This window comes from Nilaparvata lugens, chromosome 4, assembly GCF_014356525.2.
Source record: "Nilaparvata lugens isolate BPH chromosome 4, ASM1435652v1, whole genome shotgun sequence".
Taxonomy (NCBI): Eukaryota; Metazoa; Arthropoda; class Insecta; order Hemiptera; family Delphacidae; genus Nilaparvata; species Nilaparvata lugens.
This window is the reverse complement of record NC_052507.1, coordinates 34,768,062-34,785,418: the sequence shown is the minus strand read 5'-3', so window position 1 is coordinate 34,785,418 and position 17,357 is coordinate 34,768,062. Positions and strand designations below refer to the sequence as shown.

At 34.3% G+C, this 17,357-nt stretch overlaps 1 protein-coding gene and 1 long non-coding RNA gene across 2 annotated transcripts in view; one reads left to right on the top strand and one right to left on the bottom strand.

Moving 5' to 3' along the window:
- The window catches only part of LOC120351153, a 41,191-nt gene that overhangs the window by 14,058 nt on the left and 9,776 nt on the right, over positions 1-17,357 (top strand). Inside the window, exon 2 of the long non-coding RNA XR_005571207.1 lies at positions 9,180-9,272. This is a non-coding gene — a long non-coding RNA (uncharacterized LOC120351153). The remainder of the gene's footprint in view (positions 1-9,179; positions 9,273-17,357) is intronic.
- The window catches only part of LOC111046664 (protein slit), a 451,676-nt gene continuing 437,418 nt past the window's right edge, over positions 3,100-17,357 (bottom strand). Inside the window, exon 25 of the mRNA XM_039427372.1 lies at positions 3,100-8,794. Within this exon, the coding sequence (XP_039283306.1) occupies positions 8,536-8,794 (259 nt within the window). The 3' untranslated portion in view covers positions 3,100-8,535. The remainder of the gene's footprint in view (positions 8,795-17,357) is intronic.

The window sequence follows — 17,357 nt, the reverse complement described above, 5'->3', positions numbered from 1 at the left end:
TTCCCTGAATATGGTGGAATTCCCCAATATGAGAATATTACTAAAACTCCCAATAACTTCCATAATGAACACTTTTAATAGGCCTATTTACTTTTCAGCCTTTCCAATGTTACTACAAACTAAGAGGAAATATCGGGGCACCGAACTTTGCTCATTATTTTTATTTATTGATAAACAGAACACAATTCTCTAAAATGATCGTCTTTATACTTTACAGCTGGCTATACGTCAGCTTACGAATTTCGGGGATGTGATATTTTGATTTTCCACAGAATAACTTGCTCACTTTTTACCATCCACAGATGACGAAAGTCTCAGTTGTTTCAGTCAAGGATGAATATTATCCTTTTAATGTCGTTCAGTGAGTTTTCTCAAGGATGAGACCTAGTGCAATCGAATTTTTATATCATAAACCTACTATGTTCCAAATTTCATGAAAATCGTTAGAGCCGTTTTCGAGATCCGTTGAACATAAATAACCAGATATAAAAATAACCATATATATAAATACAGAAATTGTTCACTTAATATAATAGGATACAGGTTCAGTGCTGCCAAGAAATTATAGATGTAAAATAGGAATAGACCCAGTTAGTTTGTCACTACTCCACTTTTCAGGGCTGATGGAATTCCGGCAATCCGTTTCACTTGGCAGCAAAATGACTATAATTGAATGTACCCGAAAGACTATCCACATACAGAGCTTTGGTAAGGTTTAAGTTTCAATGGCAGTATTCGATTAACATTGGTGTTGCTATCCTTGTTTATCAATCAGATGAAACTATCCTTCTCAAACTTAGTAACGTTGCCAGATTATTTCTTAACAACTTGAAAATAATATAGGCCTAATTAATCTACAAAATATCTGATCTCAATCATGAACATTTTATTATTAAATCATTGAAGAATACATTTTCTCGACAAATAGAATATAATTAATAATTGATTATTTCAAACACGAATAAACAATCAATAGTACATCAGATTCACTGATATCTATCTATTCACAGCTACCTTCTATAGGAGGCAGTGCAAGGGAGAGAATCGGCAACACTGTCGTTCTATCATTTTCACTGACATTGGAAAAGTGAAATTGTTAAAGTTCATTGTTATAAACTAACATAAAAGTCATTGTCTATTGTGTTATTAAAATATTTACTATTATTGAGATTATTTATTCTATTTTGTAGCATTTATCTGAATTTCTGGATAAAAAATCGATTTGAGCAGCTTTTTTGTTCAGTACTTATACACTTCAATAAATTACAAATTGGAATAAATCAAGTATTACATAAATGACATTAAGGCCTGATTAATTACAAAAATGCATTTAGGAATGTTGATACTCTCATAAAACTCACTCAGTATTAAAATGGGCTCTATACCACCAACCAAACATGAACTTTTGTTTTAAAGAGCTTTAGGGGTGTACTCCATATGAGGTTAGCAGTAGGTTATTGAGCATCTCGTTTTGCCCAACAGTTTCAAAACTGATTCTTGACAATCTCTGGTACTGTAGGCCTATTTACGGAGTGTAGATTTTCTAATGTATAGAAAACAGAATAGATTATGCAAAGATGAATTATAGTTAAAGTTATATTTTTTTATTAATAATAGTCTACAGCGTTCTAAATATAGTGAATTGGTAACTAATTATTTGCAGGGTTTTTCGCACAATGAAAATTTCGTTTATGAAAGCTGAATTGTCCCATAAAAGAATACCATAATATAATTATTATTTAACGAAAATCCTAGATAAATGCTGTAAATCACCCCGAAGACTTCTGCTACTGCAGACATTGACAATAGGGTTAACAGCTAGATGGAAATTCGATGAGAACTACTATCCAAAAATTAGTTGCTAGCCCGTAGTAGTTCTCATCGAATTTCCATCTAGCTGTTAACCCGGTTGTCAATGTCTGCAGTAGCAGAAGTCTTCGGGGTGATTTACAGCATTTATCTAGGATTTTCGTTATATAATAATTATATATTAATTAGCATTTGAATAAATGCATTCTCTATTTAATTCCATCTGTAAACACCATAATACATGATGCTATGAAAGGATGAAAAGTATGCTGTCCTTTGAAAATATTTTGGGCACTACATTGGCTAGACTTCTCAGCAAATAGATTACTTGGCTACAGAGCTTAAATATTCTACACAAGGCTCTCAAGTAAATTTTGAATCCATATGAAAATCTGGAAATTCCACACTAACTGGATTATTGTAGCGGCTCAATATTTTTAATTGAAATTGATTTGTTTAGTATCCTCTGTATTTGATGCAAAGTCATTTGTCCTAAACTAGAGAAATGCTCGATTCATTGTATAACTTCAATCTCCCGCATAAGGCCTCTCAGATCAGCGCATGGTGTGAAGGAATGTGGAATAATCTGTTTAAAGTACTGCTGTAAGTTATGTATTGGACCCTATGTGGGCTGGCAGGTCGTTTATCATTACAAAAACTCTGTGGCACATTCACATTACTCTTCTTACCATAATAGTACTTATTCATAATAATCGTCACTAGTATGCAGCCTACATGTGCTTTACACCTTTGGAACTCCTTTGTTGTATTTGTAATGTTATCCAATAGAAGTACGGTACTGTATTTACATTTCACATTTTGCTAAATGTATATTGTCATTAGTTAATATTCAATTGATCTTCAATTTGCTTATTTCATTCACAGTTATATAATTCTCATCTTAATTCTTATGCACAGTGAATTTTCCAAATTAGATTATCATTATTTAATCCAATAATTCAATTTTGTTTGACTTGCGCTTCACAATAGGCAGGGGCTTTGCCATCTGGGTATAAAAGCCTCCGCGCTTCACGCTTGGTAGGGGGCTTCTCCTGCTTCACCGAGGGTGAAGACCCTTCCAATCACAAATTTTCCCTGCAGTCGTCTATTTACTACTCATTCAGATGGTTCTTTTAGTATTATTTCCTAAAAGGCTATCATCATTTAGTATTATTGAAATATGATTAATGTTATTATGCAATAGAACTCATTTGAATTTTGGAATCATGGATTCTCACGACTACTGAACTAGATTACTGGAATGGGAAAAAACAATAATTATATACGACAGCCAATACAAAATTCCTTTATTTTATTTATGTTCATCTGGTGTATACTTTACAAACTTTTAAATTCTTTCTGAATATAATATTTTGTAACAGACAAAATAAAAAATCCACAGGTTAATTGAGTTTCTGTCTCTATATAGATAACAACATGATTATGCCACATGAACCAGTACAGTACTATAGCCGAATAATGAGAGTCTCAATTTATAATTCTTTCATAGCACTGATGAGGGGATTGATTGGGCACTCAGTCAAAGATAATTAATATTTTAAAAATTGAATCGTAAATTCTCAAATTTCAAAGCATGCAGTACCGGTATTTAGGAGCTTGGGTAGGGAACATCGATTCAACAAATAATGGGATGAAGACTGGGATCTAGTTGACTTTCAGTTATTGAAAACATTTCCTTTCAATTCATGATAAACTTCACGTAATTATGAAATATTCGACTTGGCGTGATATTATAAGAACATGGCAGATTATTCATCGGGGATTCAATATGATGATTATTCTCAATAATAACGATATTGGATAGCTTTTAATTATTACATAGCTCAGTTGGAGTAATCAAAGATGGTAAAAAATGTGTATTGCACAGAATGAGATTCTCACACCAGGATTTCCTATAAAGGTACTACTGTATGTAGGAGGTCCTGCTCATATCCAATATAATATCAATATCAAAGATTAAAATAATCAATTTGTATGTCATGTGGCATATATTCAATATGATGATAATGATTATGAAGAAGACTCAGTTGTAAGAAATATATTAATAAAATACTTGATTCAATAGTGATGTTATTGATGTTACAAAGATTTCATTTGAATACAGTACTGTAGTACGTACTACTAGACAATATCTTTAGATGTACCAAAATATTTACATTGAAAACATAACACATTATTAAAACACTTTTCAAAAATAAATAATCAAAGTTTATGCTACATTTTCTAAATACTAGAGACTCTAGGCGATAAAACACTTTTGAATACATATTACAAATATAAACAACTGATTAAATTGCAAGTTTTCATAGTGGATACATTCTAATCTTTCTTTACCATTTAACGAACTTACATTGAAAACCTACCTTTTCATGCGAATAGGAAAATTACAAATAAAACTTTATTATGATTATTCTGCACGACATTCATATAGGCCTACTATGAAGTTTTACAGCTACATTTTAATGCATGTAGAGGCCAACTATGATAATATTAAACGTGGTCTATTTACATTGCTTTACAAACATTGATTTTTTTTGTATGGTGAAGAAATAAATAAATTAAAAGATTAAAATTCACGGAATAATGAAATGAATTAAGAATTAAACTCCGAATAGAGGCCTGTTTAATCATCATTAACAGTAGAATTGTAGTTAGCTGTTGGAAAATTACTGTATGCAATACAACTTAAAAGTAAAGATAGTAGAAACCTTAAAAATATATAAATTCTTATTAAAAAAAGAACAAGAATTGATTAGTCGATGTGATGATTGTGTGGTTTATGAACTTTATCAATCCTTTATTGAGTAATACTGACTGAGAATACAAATAAAATGAGAGTAGATAACAAGTTTTGTTAATTCCTTTGAATATAAAGTAGGTCTAGTAAATTACTACTTGAAACTTTGATGTTGAAAATGTTAAGAATTTTACAAGTAAGATATTGATTTTCTTGGATTAAGTTATTTCATTTCGGAATCAATCAAATAAATGATCTCTTTCCATGAGGTAGTTTGTTCAGAGCTATTGGAATAATGAAATTTAATGAGTATGACACTAATAAGACACTCCTAGTAAGCTCTATGTTGTACATACAATACATATTTTCAATGATCAATGCTTCGCAAGTTCATGAATTTATTGACAAATTTACTGATAAAACGGGTAAATCACAAGAGTAATCGGATTTTGACAAATTCGAAACTTGATTATACAATGTTGAATATTATTTAAAATAGATAGATTAAAAGTTAAGTTGTATGTGGAGTTGAAGTGGATTTGTTACTCGTACAACAAAGTTGTAAATAACTTACTGTTCACAGATTATACATTTTCGTACTATATAGACTATTGATTATTCAGAGCAATATTGTGCATATTCTTTCGAATACGTCATAATATTCTATATTTCATAAGATCAGGAACAATACTACAGTTCACACAGAATACTCCCCTGACATAAGTTAATTATTTGTTGAAAATTATCTCTTGAATACTATCACAACAATAATTATATAGGTGTTCACACCAATGCATAGCTCTACAGAGAATATATATTGAAATATATTTTCATAGAGGAAAGTATGGGTAATCATGCCTTTTTATAATTTTTTTCAATGATCCAAAATGGTTCAGCATGTTGAGAATTGCATCACTTTTACTAATAGAACATTGTAATAATAGAATTGTTAACAAAATGTAAATGCATTTTTCCCAATGGTGGAGGGATTAATAACTATATAAAATCTAACTGTACAATTCGCCTTTAGTTTAAAGGTGTAGAGAACTTAAGAGTATTAATGTAATATCATTTCACATAATATAGAAATAATATAAAACATATATAGATATGAGAGTGAAACATGTATCCAGTTTATTTCAAAAAGGTATGTTATTTACAAAATAAAAAAGAAACTGGCAAATCAAATCAACTTTTCAATGGCTTATTAACAAAATGAAGTTGAAGACAAAATTGTTGCCTTACTTATACACAAATCAAGAGGCCCCTCCATAGAATGTAGGTACACACGATTCTCTGCGCTGCGCTGGTCACGCTTGCTGGGCTGGCATAGGCTACTCACTCACGCACCACATGTTCATACTGATTGCAAAAACCAAAACCATCACTGGGCCTGCGTTTGGGCATCCGGTATTCCATTTCACTAAAACGTCTTTCACTCAAAACTCTATGACTGCTCGTTGTCAACAAAAGAACACTGCTGATAATAGTATTAAAATACACCATAATAAATTGTTAAATACAAAAATAGAAAATGTATAAAAATTTATTTTCAAATAAAATATTTCGTTAGAATAATTAAATGACAATGAAATAGATAAGCAAAGACTAGTGGGCAAATTAATTGCAAAAAAAATTATAAATTATTGTGGTCTAAATTTAAGCCAGAACGATGTGTTGCAGTCTGCTATTGAGTATTGTGAGCACATATCGGTAATTCAATATCATGTCATTATTTTTCTGTCAGATAGAATATTTGGATATTCATTTTGAAGGCTATTGAATTGAGTTTTAATAAAAATTAATACCATACGTAAAGTTCAATGTTAGAAACTGTTTGAACAGAATAAGCATCAACTGGGAACATCCGTCATGTAACTAAAATTCTGTGAGATTTTCATACGGTATCTAATAATTTCATATTGTAAAAAACCATCCATTTTCACAAATATATTATTCTCCAAAATTATAATAATTAAACATGGTTATGGTTTATGGTGGAAGGGTATGAACAATCTCTGAATATTTTCTTGTTTTTGAGAATGGATAAAATAAATTTGATCGATCATTTTCGTTCCATTCATACAAATTTGACATGAGTTTTCGTGCTATGGATTAGGTGGACTGGATTATTTGTTTTCGCAGAATTAAATAGTTATATCCTTTATAAATAGGGAAAAGAAACGATCTTAATTGCTTGAACAACTGCTGCTTCATTTGAGTGAAGAGATTGAATAAAATATACAAAAGGGGCCTCAATTTACTGAGTGGATGAAAAAGATAGATTTTTAAATTTCAATTGGAATATGATAGGTAATCATTTTATAATATATAGACCTATTTGTATACATTGAAGCTGCATCTTCACTTTAAATTACAGTTATTTGACTAAAGTCGAACATTTAGGAAAATTGACATAGGTACAAATGAACAGAGTTAGCGTGAAGGTGAAGGTGAATTCAAAAGAGTGAATTCTGAAATAGAATATTGATACAACTGTTTGCTGACTTATTAGTTGTAGGCTAATCATAATCCCAATTATTATTTTTGGACGAGGTTTCAAGATTCAAATAGAGATTGACGAGAATAAATTTTTCTCTAACGACCGACATCTTATAATTCGTTTGAGGTAGCTAGTTTGTGGAATCAACTTCAAACTTTGAAAGATTCTGTTTTTATTTAATTATCTCCAAATGTACTGTAGAGGATGTTGGTAGATTAAAAATCAACTCATCCTTCTTGTTTCGAATTGTTGGTATTGAAGTAAGGTCCATCTATAGAAACAGGAAACATTTTTTTTGTATTTTTTATATTAAATTTCAGGTTGTTTTCCTCTTACTACAGTAGGAACCTTCTTTCCCGAGATAATTTTGTCTTTCACTCAAACTATGCTTCTCAATAGATCTTCAGTCATATTTTTATCTCTATCAATCGGTGTTTGCGGTGATCTCCAAATTCTACTGTTGAATAGACCTACTTACTTACGATTTTCTTAGCTCTCAATTAGTTGAATTCTGAATTTTCTGCCCATGAGCTCTTGTAGTCAAATTGGAACTATGCTACATCATACGAACGTATTCCTGAGCGTCCGACATCTCAAATTGCCAGATTGGCCCGAGACCACTGGTGTGTTGCACCTTTCAGTCTGCTAGCGCTACTTGTCGTGGGTACGAATCCTGCCGGTAGGCAAGGACGTTTGGTCATCTCATCAAATCACTCACGCACTTTCTACTTCCCACGCACAAGCTAGGAGTTCATGTGGGCATCATCCGAAAAAAAACTATAAGATACAAATAGTAGAGGCATTGAAATAAACTCCCGTTGGAATGGTGGCTGCTTGAGTCAACTTCTTTGAATATAATTCATGAGTTATAAAATCACTTTCCGGTGGTTCGGAACCCACCTAAAACTTTAGGTTCATTCATCTCTCATTATTATTTGCCTCATAACCCACGTACAAGCCAAGAGCTCATGTGGGGATCACCTTCAGCAAAAAAAAAACATATAAAAACAACAATTTACACTGTTCTTATGCAAAGTAGTCTAATAATTGTAGAAAAAAGGCTCTGTCAAGTAGAAACTGTTTTTTTTTTGTTTTTTCTTATATTTTTGTTTCTTGATTCTTTTACTACATTATGCGATTCACATGCCAACATTTGGAATCTCACCTTGTTTTCACAATAATTCTGTACTGAGATTGACATTTGGGTGCATTGACACACACTAGCAGGCTGCACAACATCGCTAAAGGCCAAGGCTAACTCCTAAGGAAAGAGAAGAAAGAGACAGACACACAGTGACCACATGACGATAATAAATAGAGTACTGAGCACAGAGATATATACAAAGAAGGAGAAGAGCCGGCTGGCGGCAGTGATTGGCGGTGGTTGGTGCAGTGAGTGGGCGTTGACGATGTGCGTGGGGCGTGGCTGTAGGCGTGGCAGAGCTATGTGGGAGGGGCCAGATAGTCAGTAGCATTTCTTGGTGCAGGCGCACTTGCGCACAATTTCGACGTCCTTGGTGTAGCGCGTGCCGTCGTTACAGATGAGCCGCACCTTGCGGCGCTTGGACTTGCGTGGCCGGCAACAGGTGGCGCCACACGAGCCCTCGCACTTGGCCATCTTGACCGGCTTGCGGCTGCGGCACCCGTTCTCCGAGTAGTACTCGCGCGTCTGCTCCTTGCGGCAGCTGGGCGCTGCTGCAACAGGCGTAAGCATGTCTGCGCAACTCTTTTACTCAAATCAATGGTTAATCACGTTAAAAGCATGCATTAGCAATATTTGATTAGTTATTCATTAGGTATTCATCTATTATGTACATAAGCATAGGCTACTCTTCTAATCATATTCTTCACTATATAAAAGTAAAATCATAGAGAAAAGATGGGATCAGTAGATATCCCAAGGTATAGGTCGTTTATATTCCAAATTACAAGCCGATTTTTGAAAACGGCTTGTTTTTTTCAGTAAATAGCTTGAATTACTGTCGGCTACTGTCTATTATTACTGTTTTTGTTATTCTATCAGCAATAACAATCAATTGTATTCTTCCAAACAGGTAGGCTATGTTAAAAGGAATTGAATAACATTATTATTCTATTAATTTCTTGCAGGAGGGTGAAACTAGGGCAATATGCGCTCTCACAAAATAATTGACCTATAGTACCATTGCAAATTCTTGTCACAAATTCTACAAAAACCATAAGGTAGGTACTGAATAAGGAAAACATTCACTCTGAATTAGCTATAATAGCTAATAGCATTGGTTGTTAGAGAAGTTCCGAAAATTTGTGGTCTGCAAATGTGTTAAGATTTTCATAAGATCCAATGATACCTGTGCTCTATTTCTGCAGAGCAGAAAGTGTTCAGAATGCTCTCATGAAGAACTAATGAGTTCACACATTGGCAGACTGTAAATCCTTCAAGATCCAATGGTATTAGCTACTATAATTACAGTAAATTTTTTCCTATTAGAATTCATTAGAAACCGGTGTTTGAATATGAATGTAAGCATATTAACACGCTCACTAACGAAAATAATGTTTTGAAACAAAAATGTGCCGACCTAGAGTTACAAAACACGGACAATAAATCACATATTTACCGTCTGGAAAAGGAAATTCACAGTCTCCAACAGTACACTAGACTGGATAACTTGGAAATAGTTGGGATTCCCGAAACTAAAGAAGAGAATTTGCCGCTCATCATGGAATCGGTAGCTAAAACGATAAATGTGAGCTTCAAGAAGGAGGACTTATCCATCGTTCATAGAGTTCCCAATGCTAAAGGGTCTTCTTCAATTGTCGCAAAATTTACTTCAAGATCTAAGAAGATTGAGTGGATCACAGCTTCGCGAAAGAAGAGAGTCATTAAATCCAGCGATATATGCAGTAAACTACCTACCGCAACGGTCTACGTCAATGAACATTTATCTCCATTCTTCAAACGTTTACTGGGTAGAGCTAAGGACCTGAGAATGAAGAAGAAACTCGCGTTTGTCTGGGTTCGTGATTGCAAGATCTTCGTAAAACAAACTGAAAATTCGCGAACAAGAAGAATTATGTGTGATGAGGATTTGGACGAATATAATAAGTGAATAATAATAATTATGAGAAACCGTAAATTCTGAATTAATATTTCTCGATGCGCAGTGAACTGGTTATTTGATTTTGTTTTGTTCTATATATTTACAATTTTTTCTGTCTCTAACATTTTTCCATTTGTTTTTTTTTGTTTTTGTTTTTGTTTTTAAACATATATATTAATGAATCATGAGTATAATTTTGATGAGGTGATTGAATTGGAATGTTTTAATGCAATTGAAAGTGATGATATCTTCGGTTTTGATCCAGTGGTTCATGTGGATGGGCATGAGATGGGCAATACAAATTTCCTAAATATATTACACATGAATATCCGCAGTATTAGTAAAAATTTCGATGAATTCATTTACACTGTACAAAACTGCAAGATTAAATACGATTTAATAGTATTAACCGAGACGTGGATGACTGAAAACAGATCTTTTGATTACAGAATAGACGGTTACTCGGTTATTGATAAGCCAGGCCAGCTGAACAAAAGTAACGGTCTGTGTTTGTTTGTGATGGATGGCATAAAGTTTGACTGTGTCAATTGTGAGAGCTCGGAGGCTGATATCGTCTCGATTAGATTACAAGCATTCGACTGCTTCGTATCGTTGATTGCCGTGTACAGATCACCCTCTGCTAATATTGAAGTTTTCTTTAACGAGTTAGATATTATTCTGAGAAATATTGATAAGAATGAGAATGCGGTTTTAATAGGAGATATAAACATTGATATCTTACGTAACAGTAGTTTGGCAAATGAATATAGCGGTCTAATGCAAATGTATGGCCTGAGATCTCTTATTAATATACCTACTAGAGTAACACACAATACAGGTACATGCATAGACCACATTTTTTACAAAAATGCTAATTTTAAATATGAAAACATAATAAGCTCTGTTCAAAGGACCTGTATTACTGACCACTTCTGTACTACACTACACATAGGAAATTCAAACCCAGTCTATATCGATGTAAAGGAGAATATTATTAAACGGATAAACTATAAGAACCTTACGGACAAGTTGAGACAGGAAAGTTGGAAGAATGAAACTACTTTTAATGAGGCTAATCTTGATTTGGATGACAAAATAAATGCTTTCTTTAATAAACTGATGGACCACATAGATTCTGCGACCGAACAAATTAAAATGACAAATAAAAATAGACCATTAAAAAATGGATAACTTCAGGGCTAATAAAATCCATAAGAGAGAGGGACAAACTACATAAAAAACTAAAAATCCAACCATTTAATGCTACACTGAAAGCTAGATACAAAAACTATAGAAATCTACTTAACACATTAATTAAGAAAGCTAAACTAGACTACTTTAAAACTAAAATGTCAACTTGTAAAGGGAACAACAAAAAGACGTGGCTCTGTATAGAGGAAATTTTAGATATAAAACGAAATAGAAAAGCTCCTGACATCGACCCTATAATATTAAATAATTATTTCTCGCAAGTAGGTAGAAGTTATGCAGAAAATCTGAATAATAGTTTGAACTCAAGTCACCCAGTACCAACTTTAGTTCCACATACTCAACATTTTCGAGATTCGTTTTTCATTTTCCCTACAAATTCCGATGAAGTTGCTGCCATGATAAATACATTAAAAACTAATTCATCTCCTGGTATTGATAATATAAGCAATGTTTGTTTGAAAAATATATCAGAATACATATCTCAGCCTTTATCAATTTTGTTTAACAAATGTTTCGAAACAGGTCATTTTCCTTCACACTTTAAGGTTGCAAATATAATTCCACTATTTAAATCAGGTGAGAGACAAGCTCCTGAAAATTATCGCCCTATTAGTTTAATAAGTAACCTGTCTAAGATTTTTGAAAAATTGATGAAGGTACGTATGATGAAATATCTTCAAAGGCATAATTTAATAGCAGAAAATCAATTTGGTTTTCAAGAGGGAAAATGCACTGAGGATGCAATATCAGAGCTGGTGAGGATTGTGACAAATAATTTTCAGATGAACAGAAGGACCTTGGCTGTCTATTTGGACTTAGCCAAGGCCTTTGATACTATTCCTCACATCTTTCTCTTGAGAAAGTTGGAGGGTATAGGTTTTCGTGGCACAGTTTTGAAATTTTTTGAGAATTATTTGAAAGACAGATCACAAATTCTGACTATAGATGGAAAAACCAGTAAACTAAATTTAACTGAGTTCGGCCTTCCACAGGGAACGGTTCTGTCACCAATTCTATTTCTCCTCTATATTAATGACCTATTGAGACTTGATATAGCTGGTTGTCATTCGATCTCTTTTGCTGATGACACGGCATTGGTCTTTACTGGTTCAAGCTGGGATGAAGCTAAGCGCTTGGCAGAGTCTGGTCTCACGCGTGTTAAATCATGGCTTGACCAACACATTCTTACACTGAATGCCAATAAGAGTGTATATATGGTATTCTCACCAGCAGTGAGCTCTCTCCCCAGAGATATTCTGAATACTGGTATCAGAATACACTCTTCAATCTGTCTTGAACGGGAAAGATTGCGGACTGGTGATGGAGATTGTGATTGTCACTCATTAAAAAACGTGAAAGAAACTAAATATCTAGGAGTCTTTGTAGACTCTCATCTTAAATGGAATGCACATATAAATAACATGTGTAAGAAAATGAAACACATAATTCACAAATTCCATAGATTGAATGAGCTCAATGACCCAACTATAATAAAGATGGCTTATTCAGCATATGCCCAGTCCATATTGCAATATGGTATTAGGGTATGGGGTGGAGCATTGGACATCCATTTTAATAAAATCTCCGTAATTCAAAGATATATTTTGAAAGCTGCACTTGGAAGACCAAGACGATATCCCAGCCATAGCCTTTTTGCAGAGTTCCCAGTTTTAACAGTGAGACAACTTTACGTGAAAAACTTAATTCTAGCCGTTCATAAGTATAAAAATCTCTTTGAAACTAACATTCCGTCGTATAATTTCCGTTCATCATCTCATTACCGCATTCCTAGAACAAATTTAACAGTATGCCGCAGGCAGTTCATATACATGAGTAATAGATTGATGAATATTTTGCCAGACCAATTAATCTCAGATAGATTTAATAAATCAGCCATTAAAAATATAGAGAGATGGATCAGAAGTAACAATGTTTTTCGCCTCATGTACAGTTAGAATCTACTTTATTAAAAAAAAACTTTTTTCTTTGATATTATTTTCACTAAGTTCTATTTTTTTCAGATATTATATTACCACAATTATTATTATTATTTAAGTTATTTATTTATTCATTATTGTTATCTTTATAATTGGCAAATAAATGATTTTGATTTTGATTTTTTTTTTTTGAGTAAATTGTTTCCTATTAGAATTCATTAGAAACCGGTGTTTGAATATGAATGTAAGAAGATGTTGTAAAGTTTTAGTAATTCTTGCTTCACCAATGAGATTCACTTCAATCTGTCAGTATCCCTAATAAATAGCAGTGACACGTCACATTTAAACAGTTTAAAGTACGGTAATCATTCTCGCTATATTGATGTCTGCCAGGTATTATCATTAGCACAAGTCAGTTAGTTCTATTAAAGTATCAGTATCCGATATAAAGAGTCCAAAAAGTCACTACACTATATCATAAGTATTTCTATAATATAAACTTTTCATTAAACTTCCTGTTTATTTATAATATTGTTTCTAAAATTGTTCGGTATTAAACGAACAATGCCCAATTGCATAGGATACCGCTCCAAGCAACAATATCAGTTTCATTATAAATAACCGTACCTTTCAATAACAAGTAACTATAGATGGTTTTCGGTAAAACATCAGGTAAGTTACAATAGTTGTGTCTGTTGACATTAAACTTGTCTTAACACTCCAAATGGTTTTAGAAGTCAACTAATAATCAGAATTGAAAGATTAAGACGTTGATAATAAGTCTGGAAAGTTTTGACTTTGATACAATCAAATTATTGACTCATAATCACTTTCTAGTAGCTTATTAGAATGGTCTTGCAAAATTGAAGCCTATGATCAACAAAATCTCCCAATAGCTCATGTGAGAAGCACGTTATGTAATAATTATCGAAATTTGGTGGTAGCCTATTCTTCTCTATAACTCACCCTTTCATAATAACCTTTTTTCAGGGTTGTGTGGCAGAGAGGACCTAGAGTCCTAACTCCGCCCTGAATAAAGGCAATCATCCAATTCAATTAAAAAAAGGCGGAAAGTTTGAAAAACTGAAAATGCATAAAAGGTTAGCTGAGGTGAAACTATCTTATAAGCTGTGATTTTTAGGCCACTATTATTAGTCTGTGTATCATGATTATATTGATAAGGGTACCAACCTTGTTCGCAGTACTTGCCAGTCCAGCCGGGCGGACATTTGCAGACATACTCGCCCGGCTTGCGAGGCATGCACTTGCTGCCATGACGGCACTGGTTGTTGGCACAGGGGTCGCTGTCCTCCGCCTCCTCGTCGTCGTCCTCGTCCTCGGGGTCATTGACCCGGCCCCCCTCCTCCTCCACCATCTGCTCCTCATCCTGCAGCAGTGAGCAGCCCGGGGTCACCTTCTGCTGGCGGGCCGCGTTCGTGAAGTCCACCTGCTTGTGGTTCACCCACAGCTCTCGCATGCAACCTGTCACCAACATGTCATTGCAAGTCAAAATGTAAAACATACTATCATAATGCTGTTGATCCATTCATTTCCCTTTCAGCAGAATATTAGGCTATACACAATTTTCAAAACTAAGCTTTTCAGAATATTACTCACTGCCATCTGATTAAGATGCAGTCAGTCTGAGGATTCTAGTACAATACAACATAGCGAAACGGTCAACACTCCCATAGTCTATACAAAATTACTTTTGACTTGGAGGGACATGCGCAGTAGAAAAAGGTACAAGCGCGATGTTGCCATTCTAAACCGGCCAGCGTTCTCTAATTTCTGGTGAGTGCTCAAGTGCTCATGCTACACATAGTAGTTTCCTGTCTGAAAGCTCTGAGTCGACTGAATCTAATAGACAAATTGGCAACTGCACTTCTACTTATTCATCACTGTAATTGGCTGATCTCCCTCCATTCCTCTGCGCCGCATATATTCCTCCAAATCAAAACTAATTTTGTATGGACTACATCAGTAATGCCCACAAAGTAAAAAAGATCTTCCTTCTCTGTATAATACCGCAGCCACATGTTCACCCAGTCACTGGCCTAGTAAGCTGGCCCAGCCTGGTAGCCCAACGTGTAGAGGTCAATGAAGGCCAGTGGAGGCCAGCGCTGGCAAACCACCCATGCCACACACTAGCGATGGTCGACATTGGGCCAACATGTAGATGCGGTATAACAGTGGGTAGACGCTTTATTACTACTTCAAGGTTTCAAAAATTGTGTATAAATAATTATATTACCACATCTCTATCAATTCAATTTTCAAAAATTATTTCTCTTATGGTTAGGCATGAAGGGTTGTCAATGATAGACGTGAAATGTATAGATCAAACTAAATATATAAATATTATATGTTCGAGAATTCTAGAATTGGAATTGAGATATTTAATTAATCCATGCATTACAATGGAAATTAAATACGAGTTAGAAAAATAAATTAATAATGAATGCATTTTACTGTCACGAGCGCTTGAAAAGGTAATTAACTAAGTCAATTATGTTGATACGAGTAAAATACGTTGGGTGAAGATAAATCAATTGAAAACATAATTTAAACCGGCCTTATTACGAGCCGAATGTAGAATTATTATGTCTAATTGAGCTAAGTCATCACAAAATTTAATCTATTATGGAACCTGCTGGTTTAAAAACTAAGGCCCATATAGAGGCCGCAAAATTTGTTGTTGCTTCTGGCCCCTCAAACGCTGGAAGTGAGTATAGTAGGTAAGTAGGTATTTGTGGAAGAGGTAAAGTGTGGACTTCAATGGAATGTAAGTGTCAAACGTGAAATAGTTTCTTACCGTTGAAGCTGGTGAGATTCCTGAGATGCCATTGTGTGAAGGCATTCTGGCCTGGCTCGGGTGGCACACCTCCAATGAAAAGCGGCGTTGTCAGTTTCAGAAACTCCTGAGATCCTTCATTGATGATTGAGCGTGCTAGCCCTCTATTCACTCGCATCGTGAAGTTCTTCTTTATGGCAAGTAGCTCCACCATGTGGTACTTACCATCAGACACCATCTCAAAGCTGCAATCATTAATAAAGAATGTACTAATTGGAAGATCACAATCATAATTAAACCACATCCCAATAAAAGTTGAGAGTTCCACTCGTACAATCGTATCAAAACAATAGATACTGTTGATGGTGAGATATTGTGATAGCTATCCATAATGAAAACACTGAGTTGTTGTAATGTACTAATTTGTTTATTATTCATTTATTTATTACGGTACTCTTTTGTGCCGGCAGGCGGCATGGCTTGTCTCATTGTATTTACAGTATAGAACAATGAGTGATCTGATGGAGCCAATTGATGCTTCACCAATTGAGTGCACTGAGTGGACGGATATTAATGATTTTTCTTTAAAATTTCCTATTTTAACTTCTTCCGGAAATAGGGACAAGACGATTTCTCAGTAATTCACATGAACATAAGAAGTTACAAAAAAAACATAGATGAATTTTTAATAGTTTTAGAGAGTCTAAAGCATCGTTTTGGCTGTATTATTTTGACCGAGGCATGGCTGAATGACGATAGTGACCTGCTGGATATTGAGGGTATAGGCTCCTTAGATCCTACAAAAGTCTAAATCAATGCGATGGTGTTGTAGTGTACATAAATAATGAGCTTTCAGTGTCTTGCAGGGAGCTTCAGCTGTGGTGTGGCCACCTGTCTATCAATTGAATTCGACTGGGAGGGGTCTCCCTGTGAACTTCTTGCAGTTTATAGAAGCCCAAACTCCAATATTATCAATTTTTAAATGCTCTTGACACCCATTTCAGAACCACATCAGGAAGCAATAGGAAAATTCAAATTCTAGCAGGGGATATTAACTGTGACATTCTTATGTTGCTACAGGATCTATAGAGGAGCAATACATTGATGTACTGAACGATGCAGGATTAACGGCCTGTATAGATAAAATTACCAGGCCAGTTAGTGGAACTTGCATCGACCATTATTTTGTTAAACTTCCTCACTCATTTGATGTTTCAACCACTGTAGTCCAAACCTCTGTGACTGACCACTATGCTATATG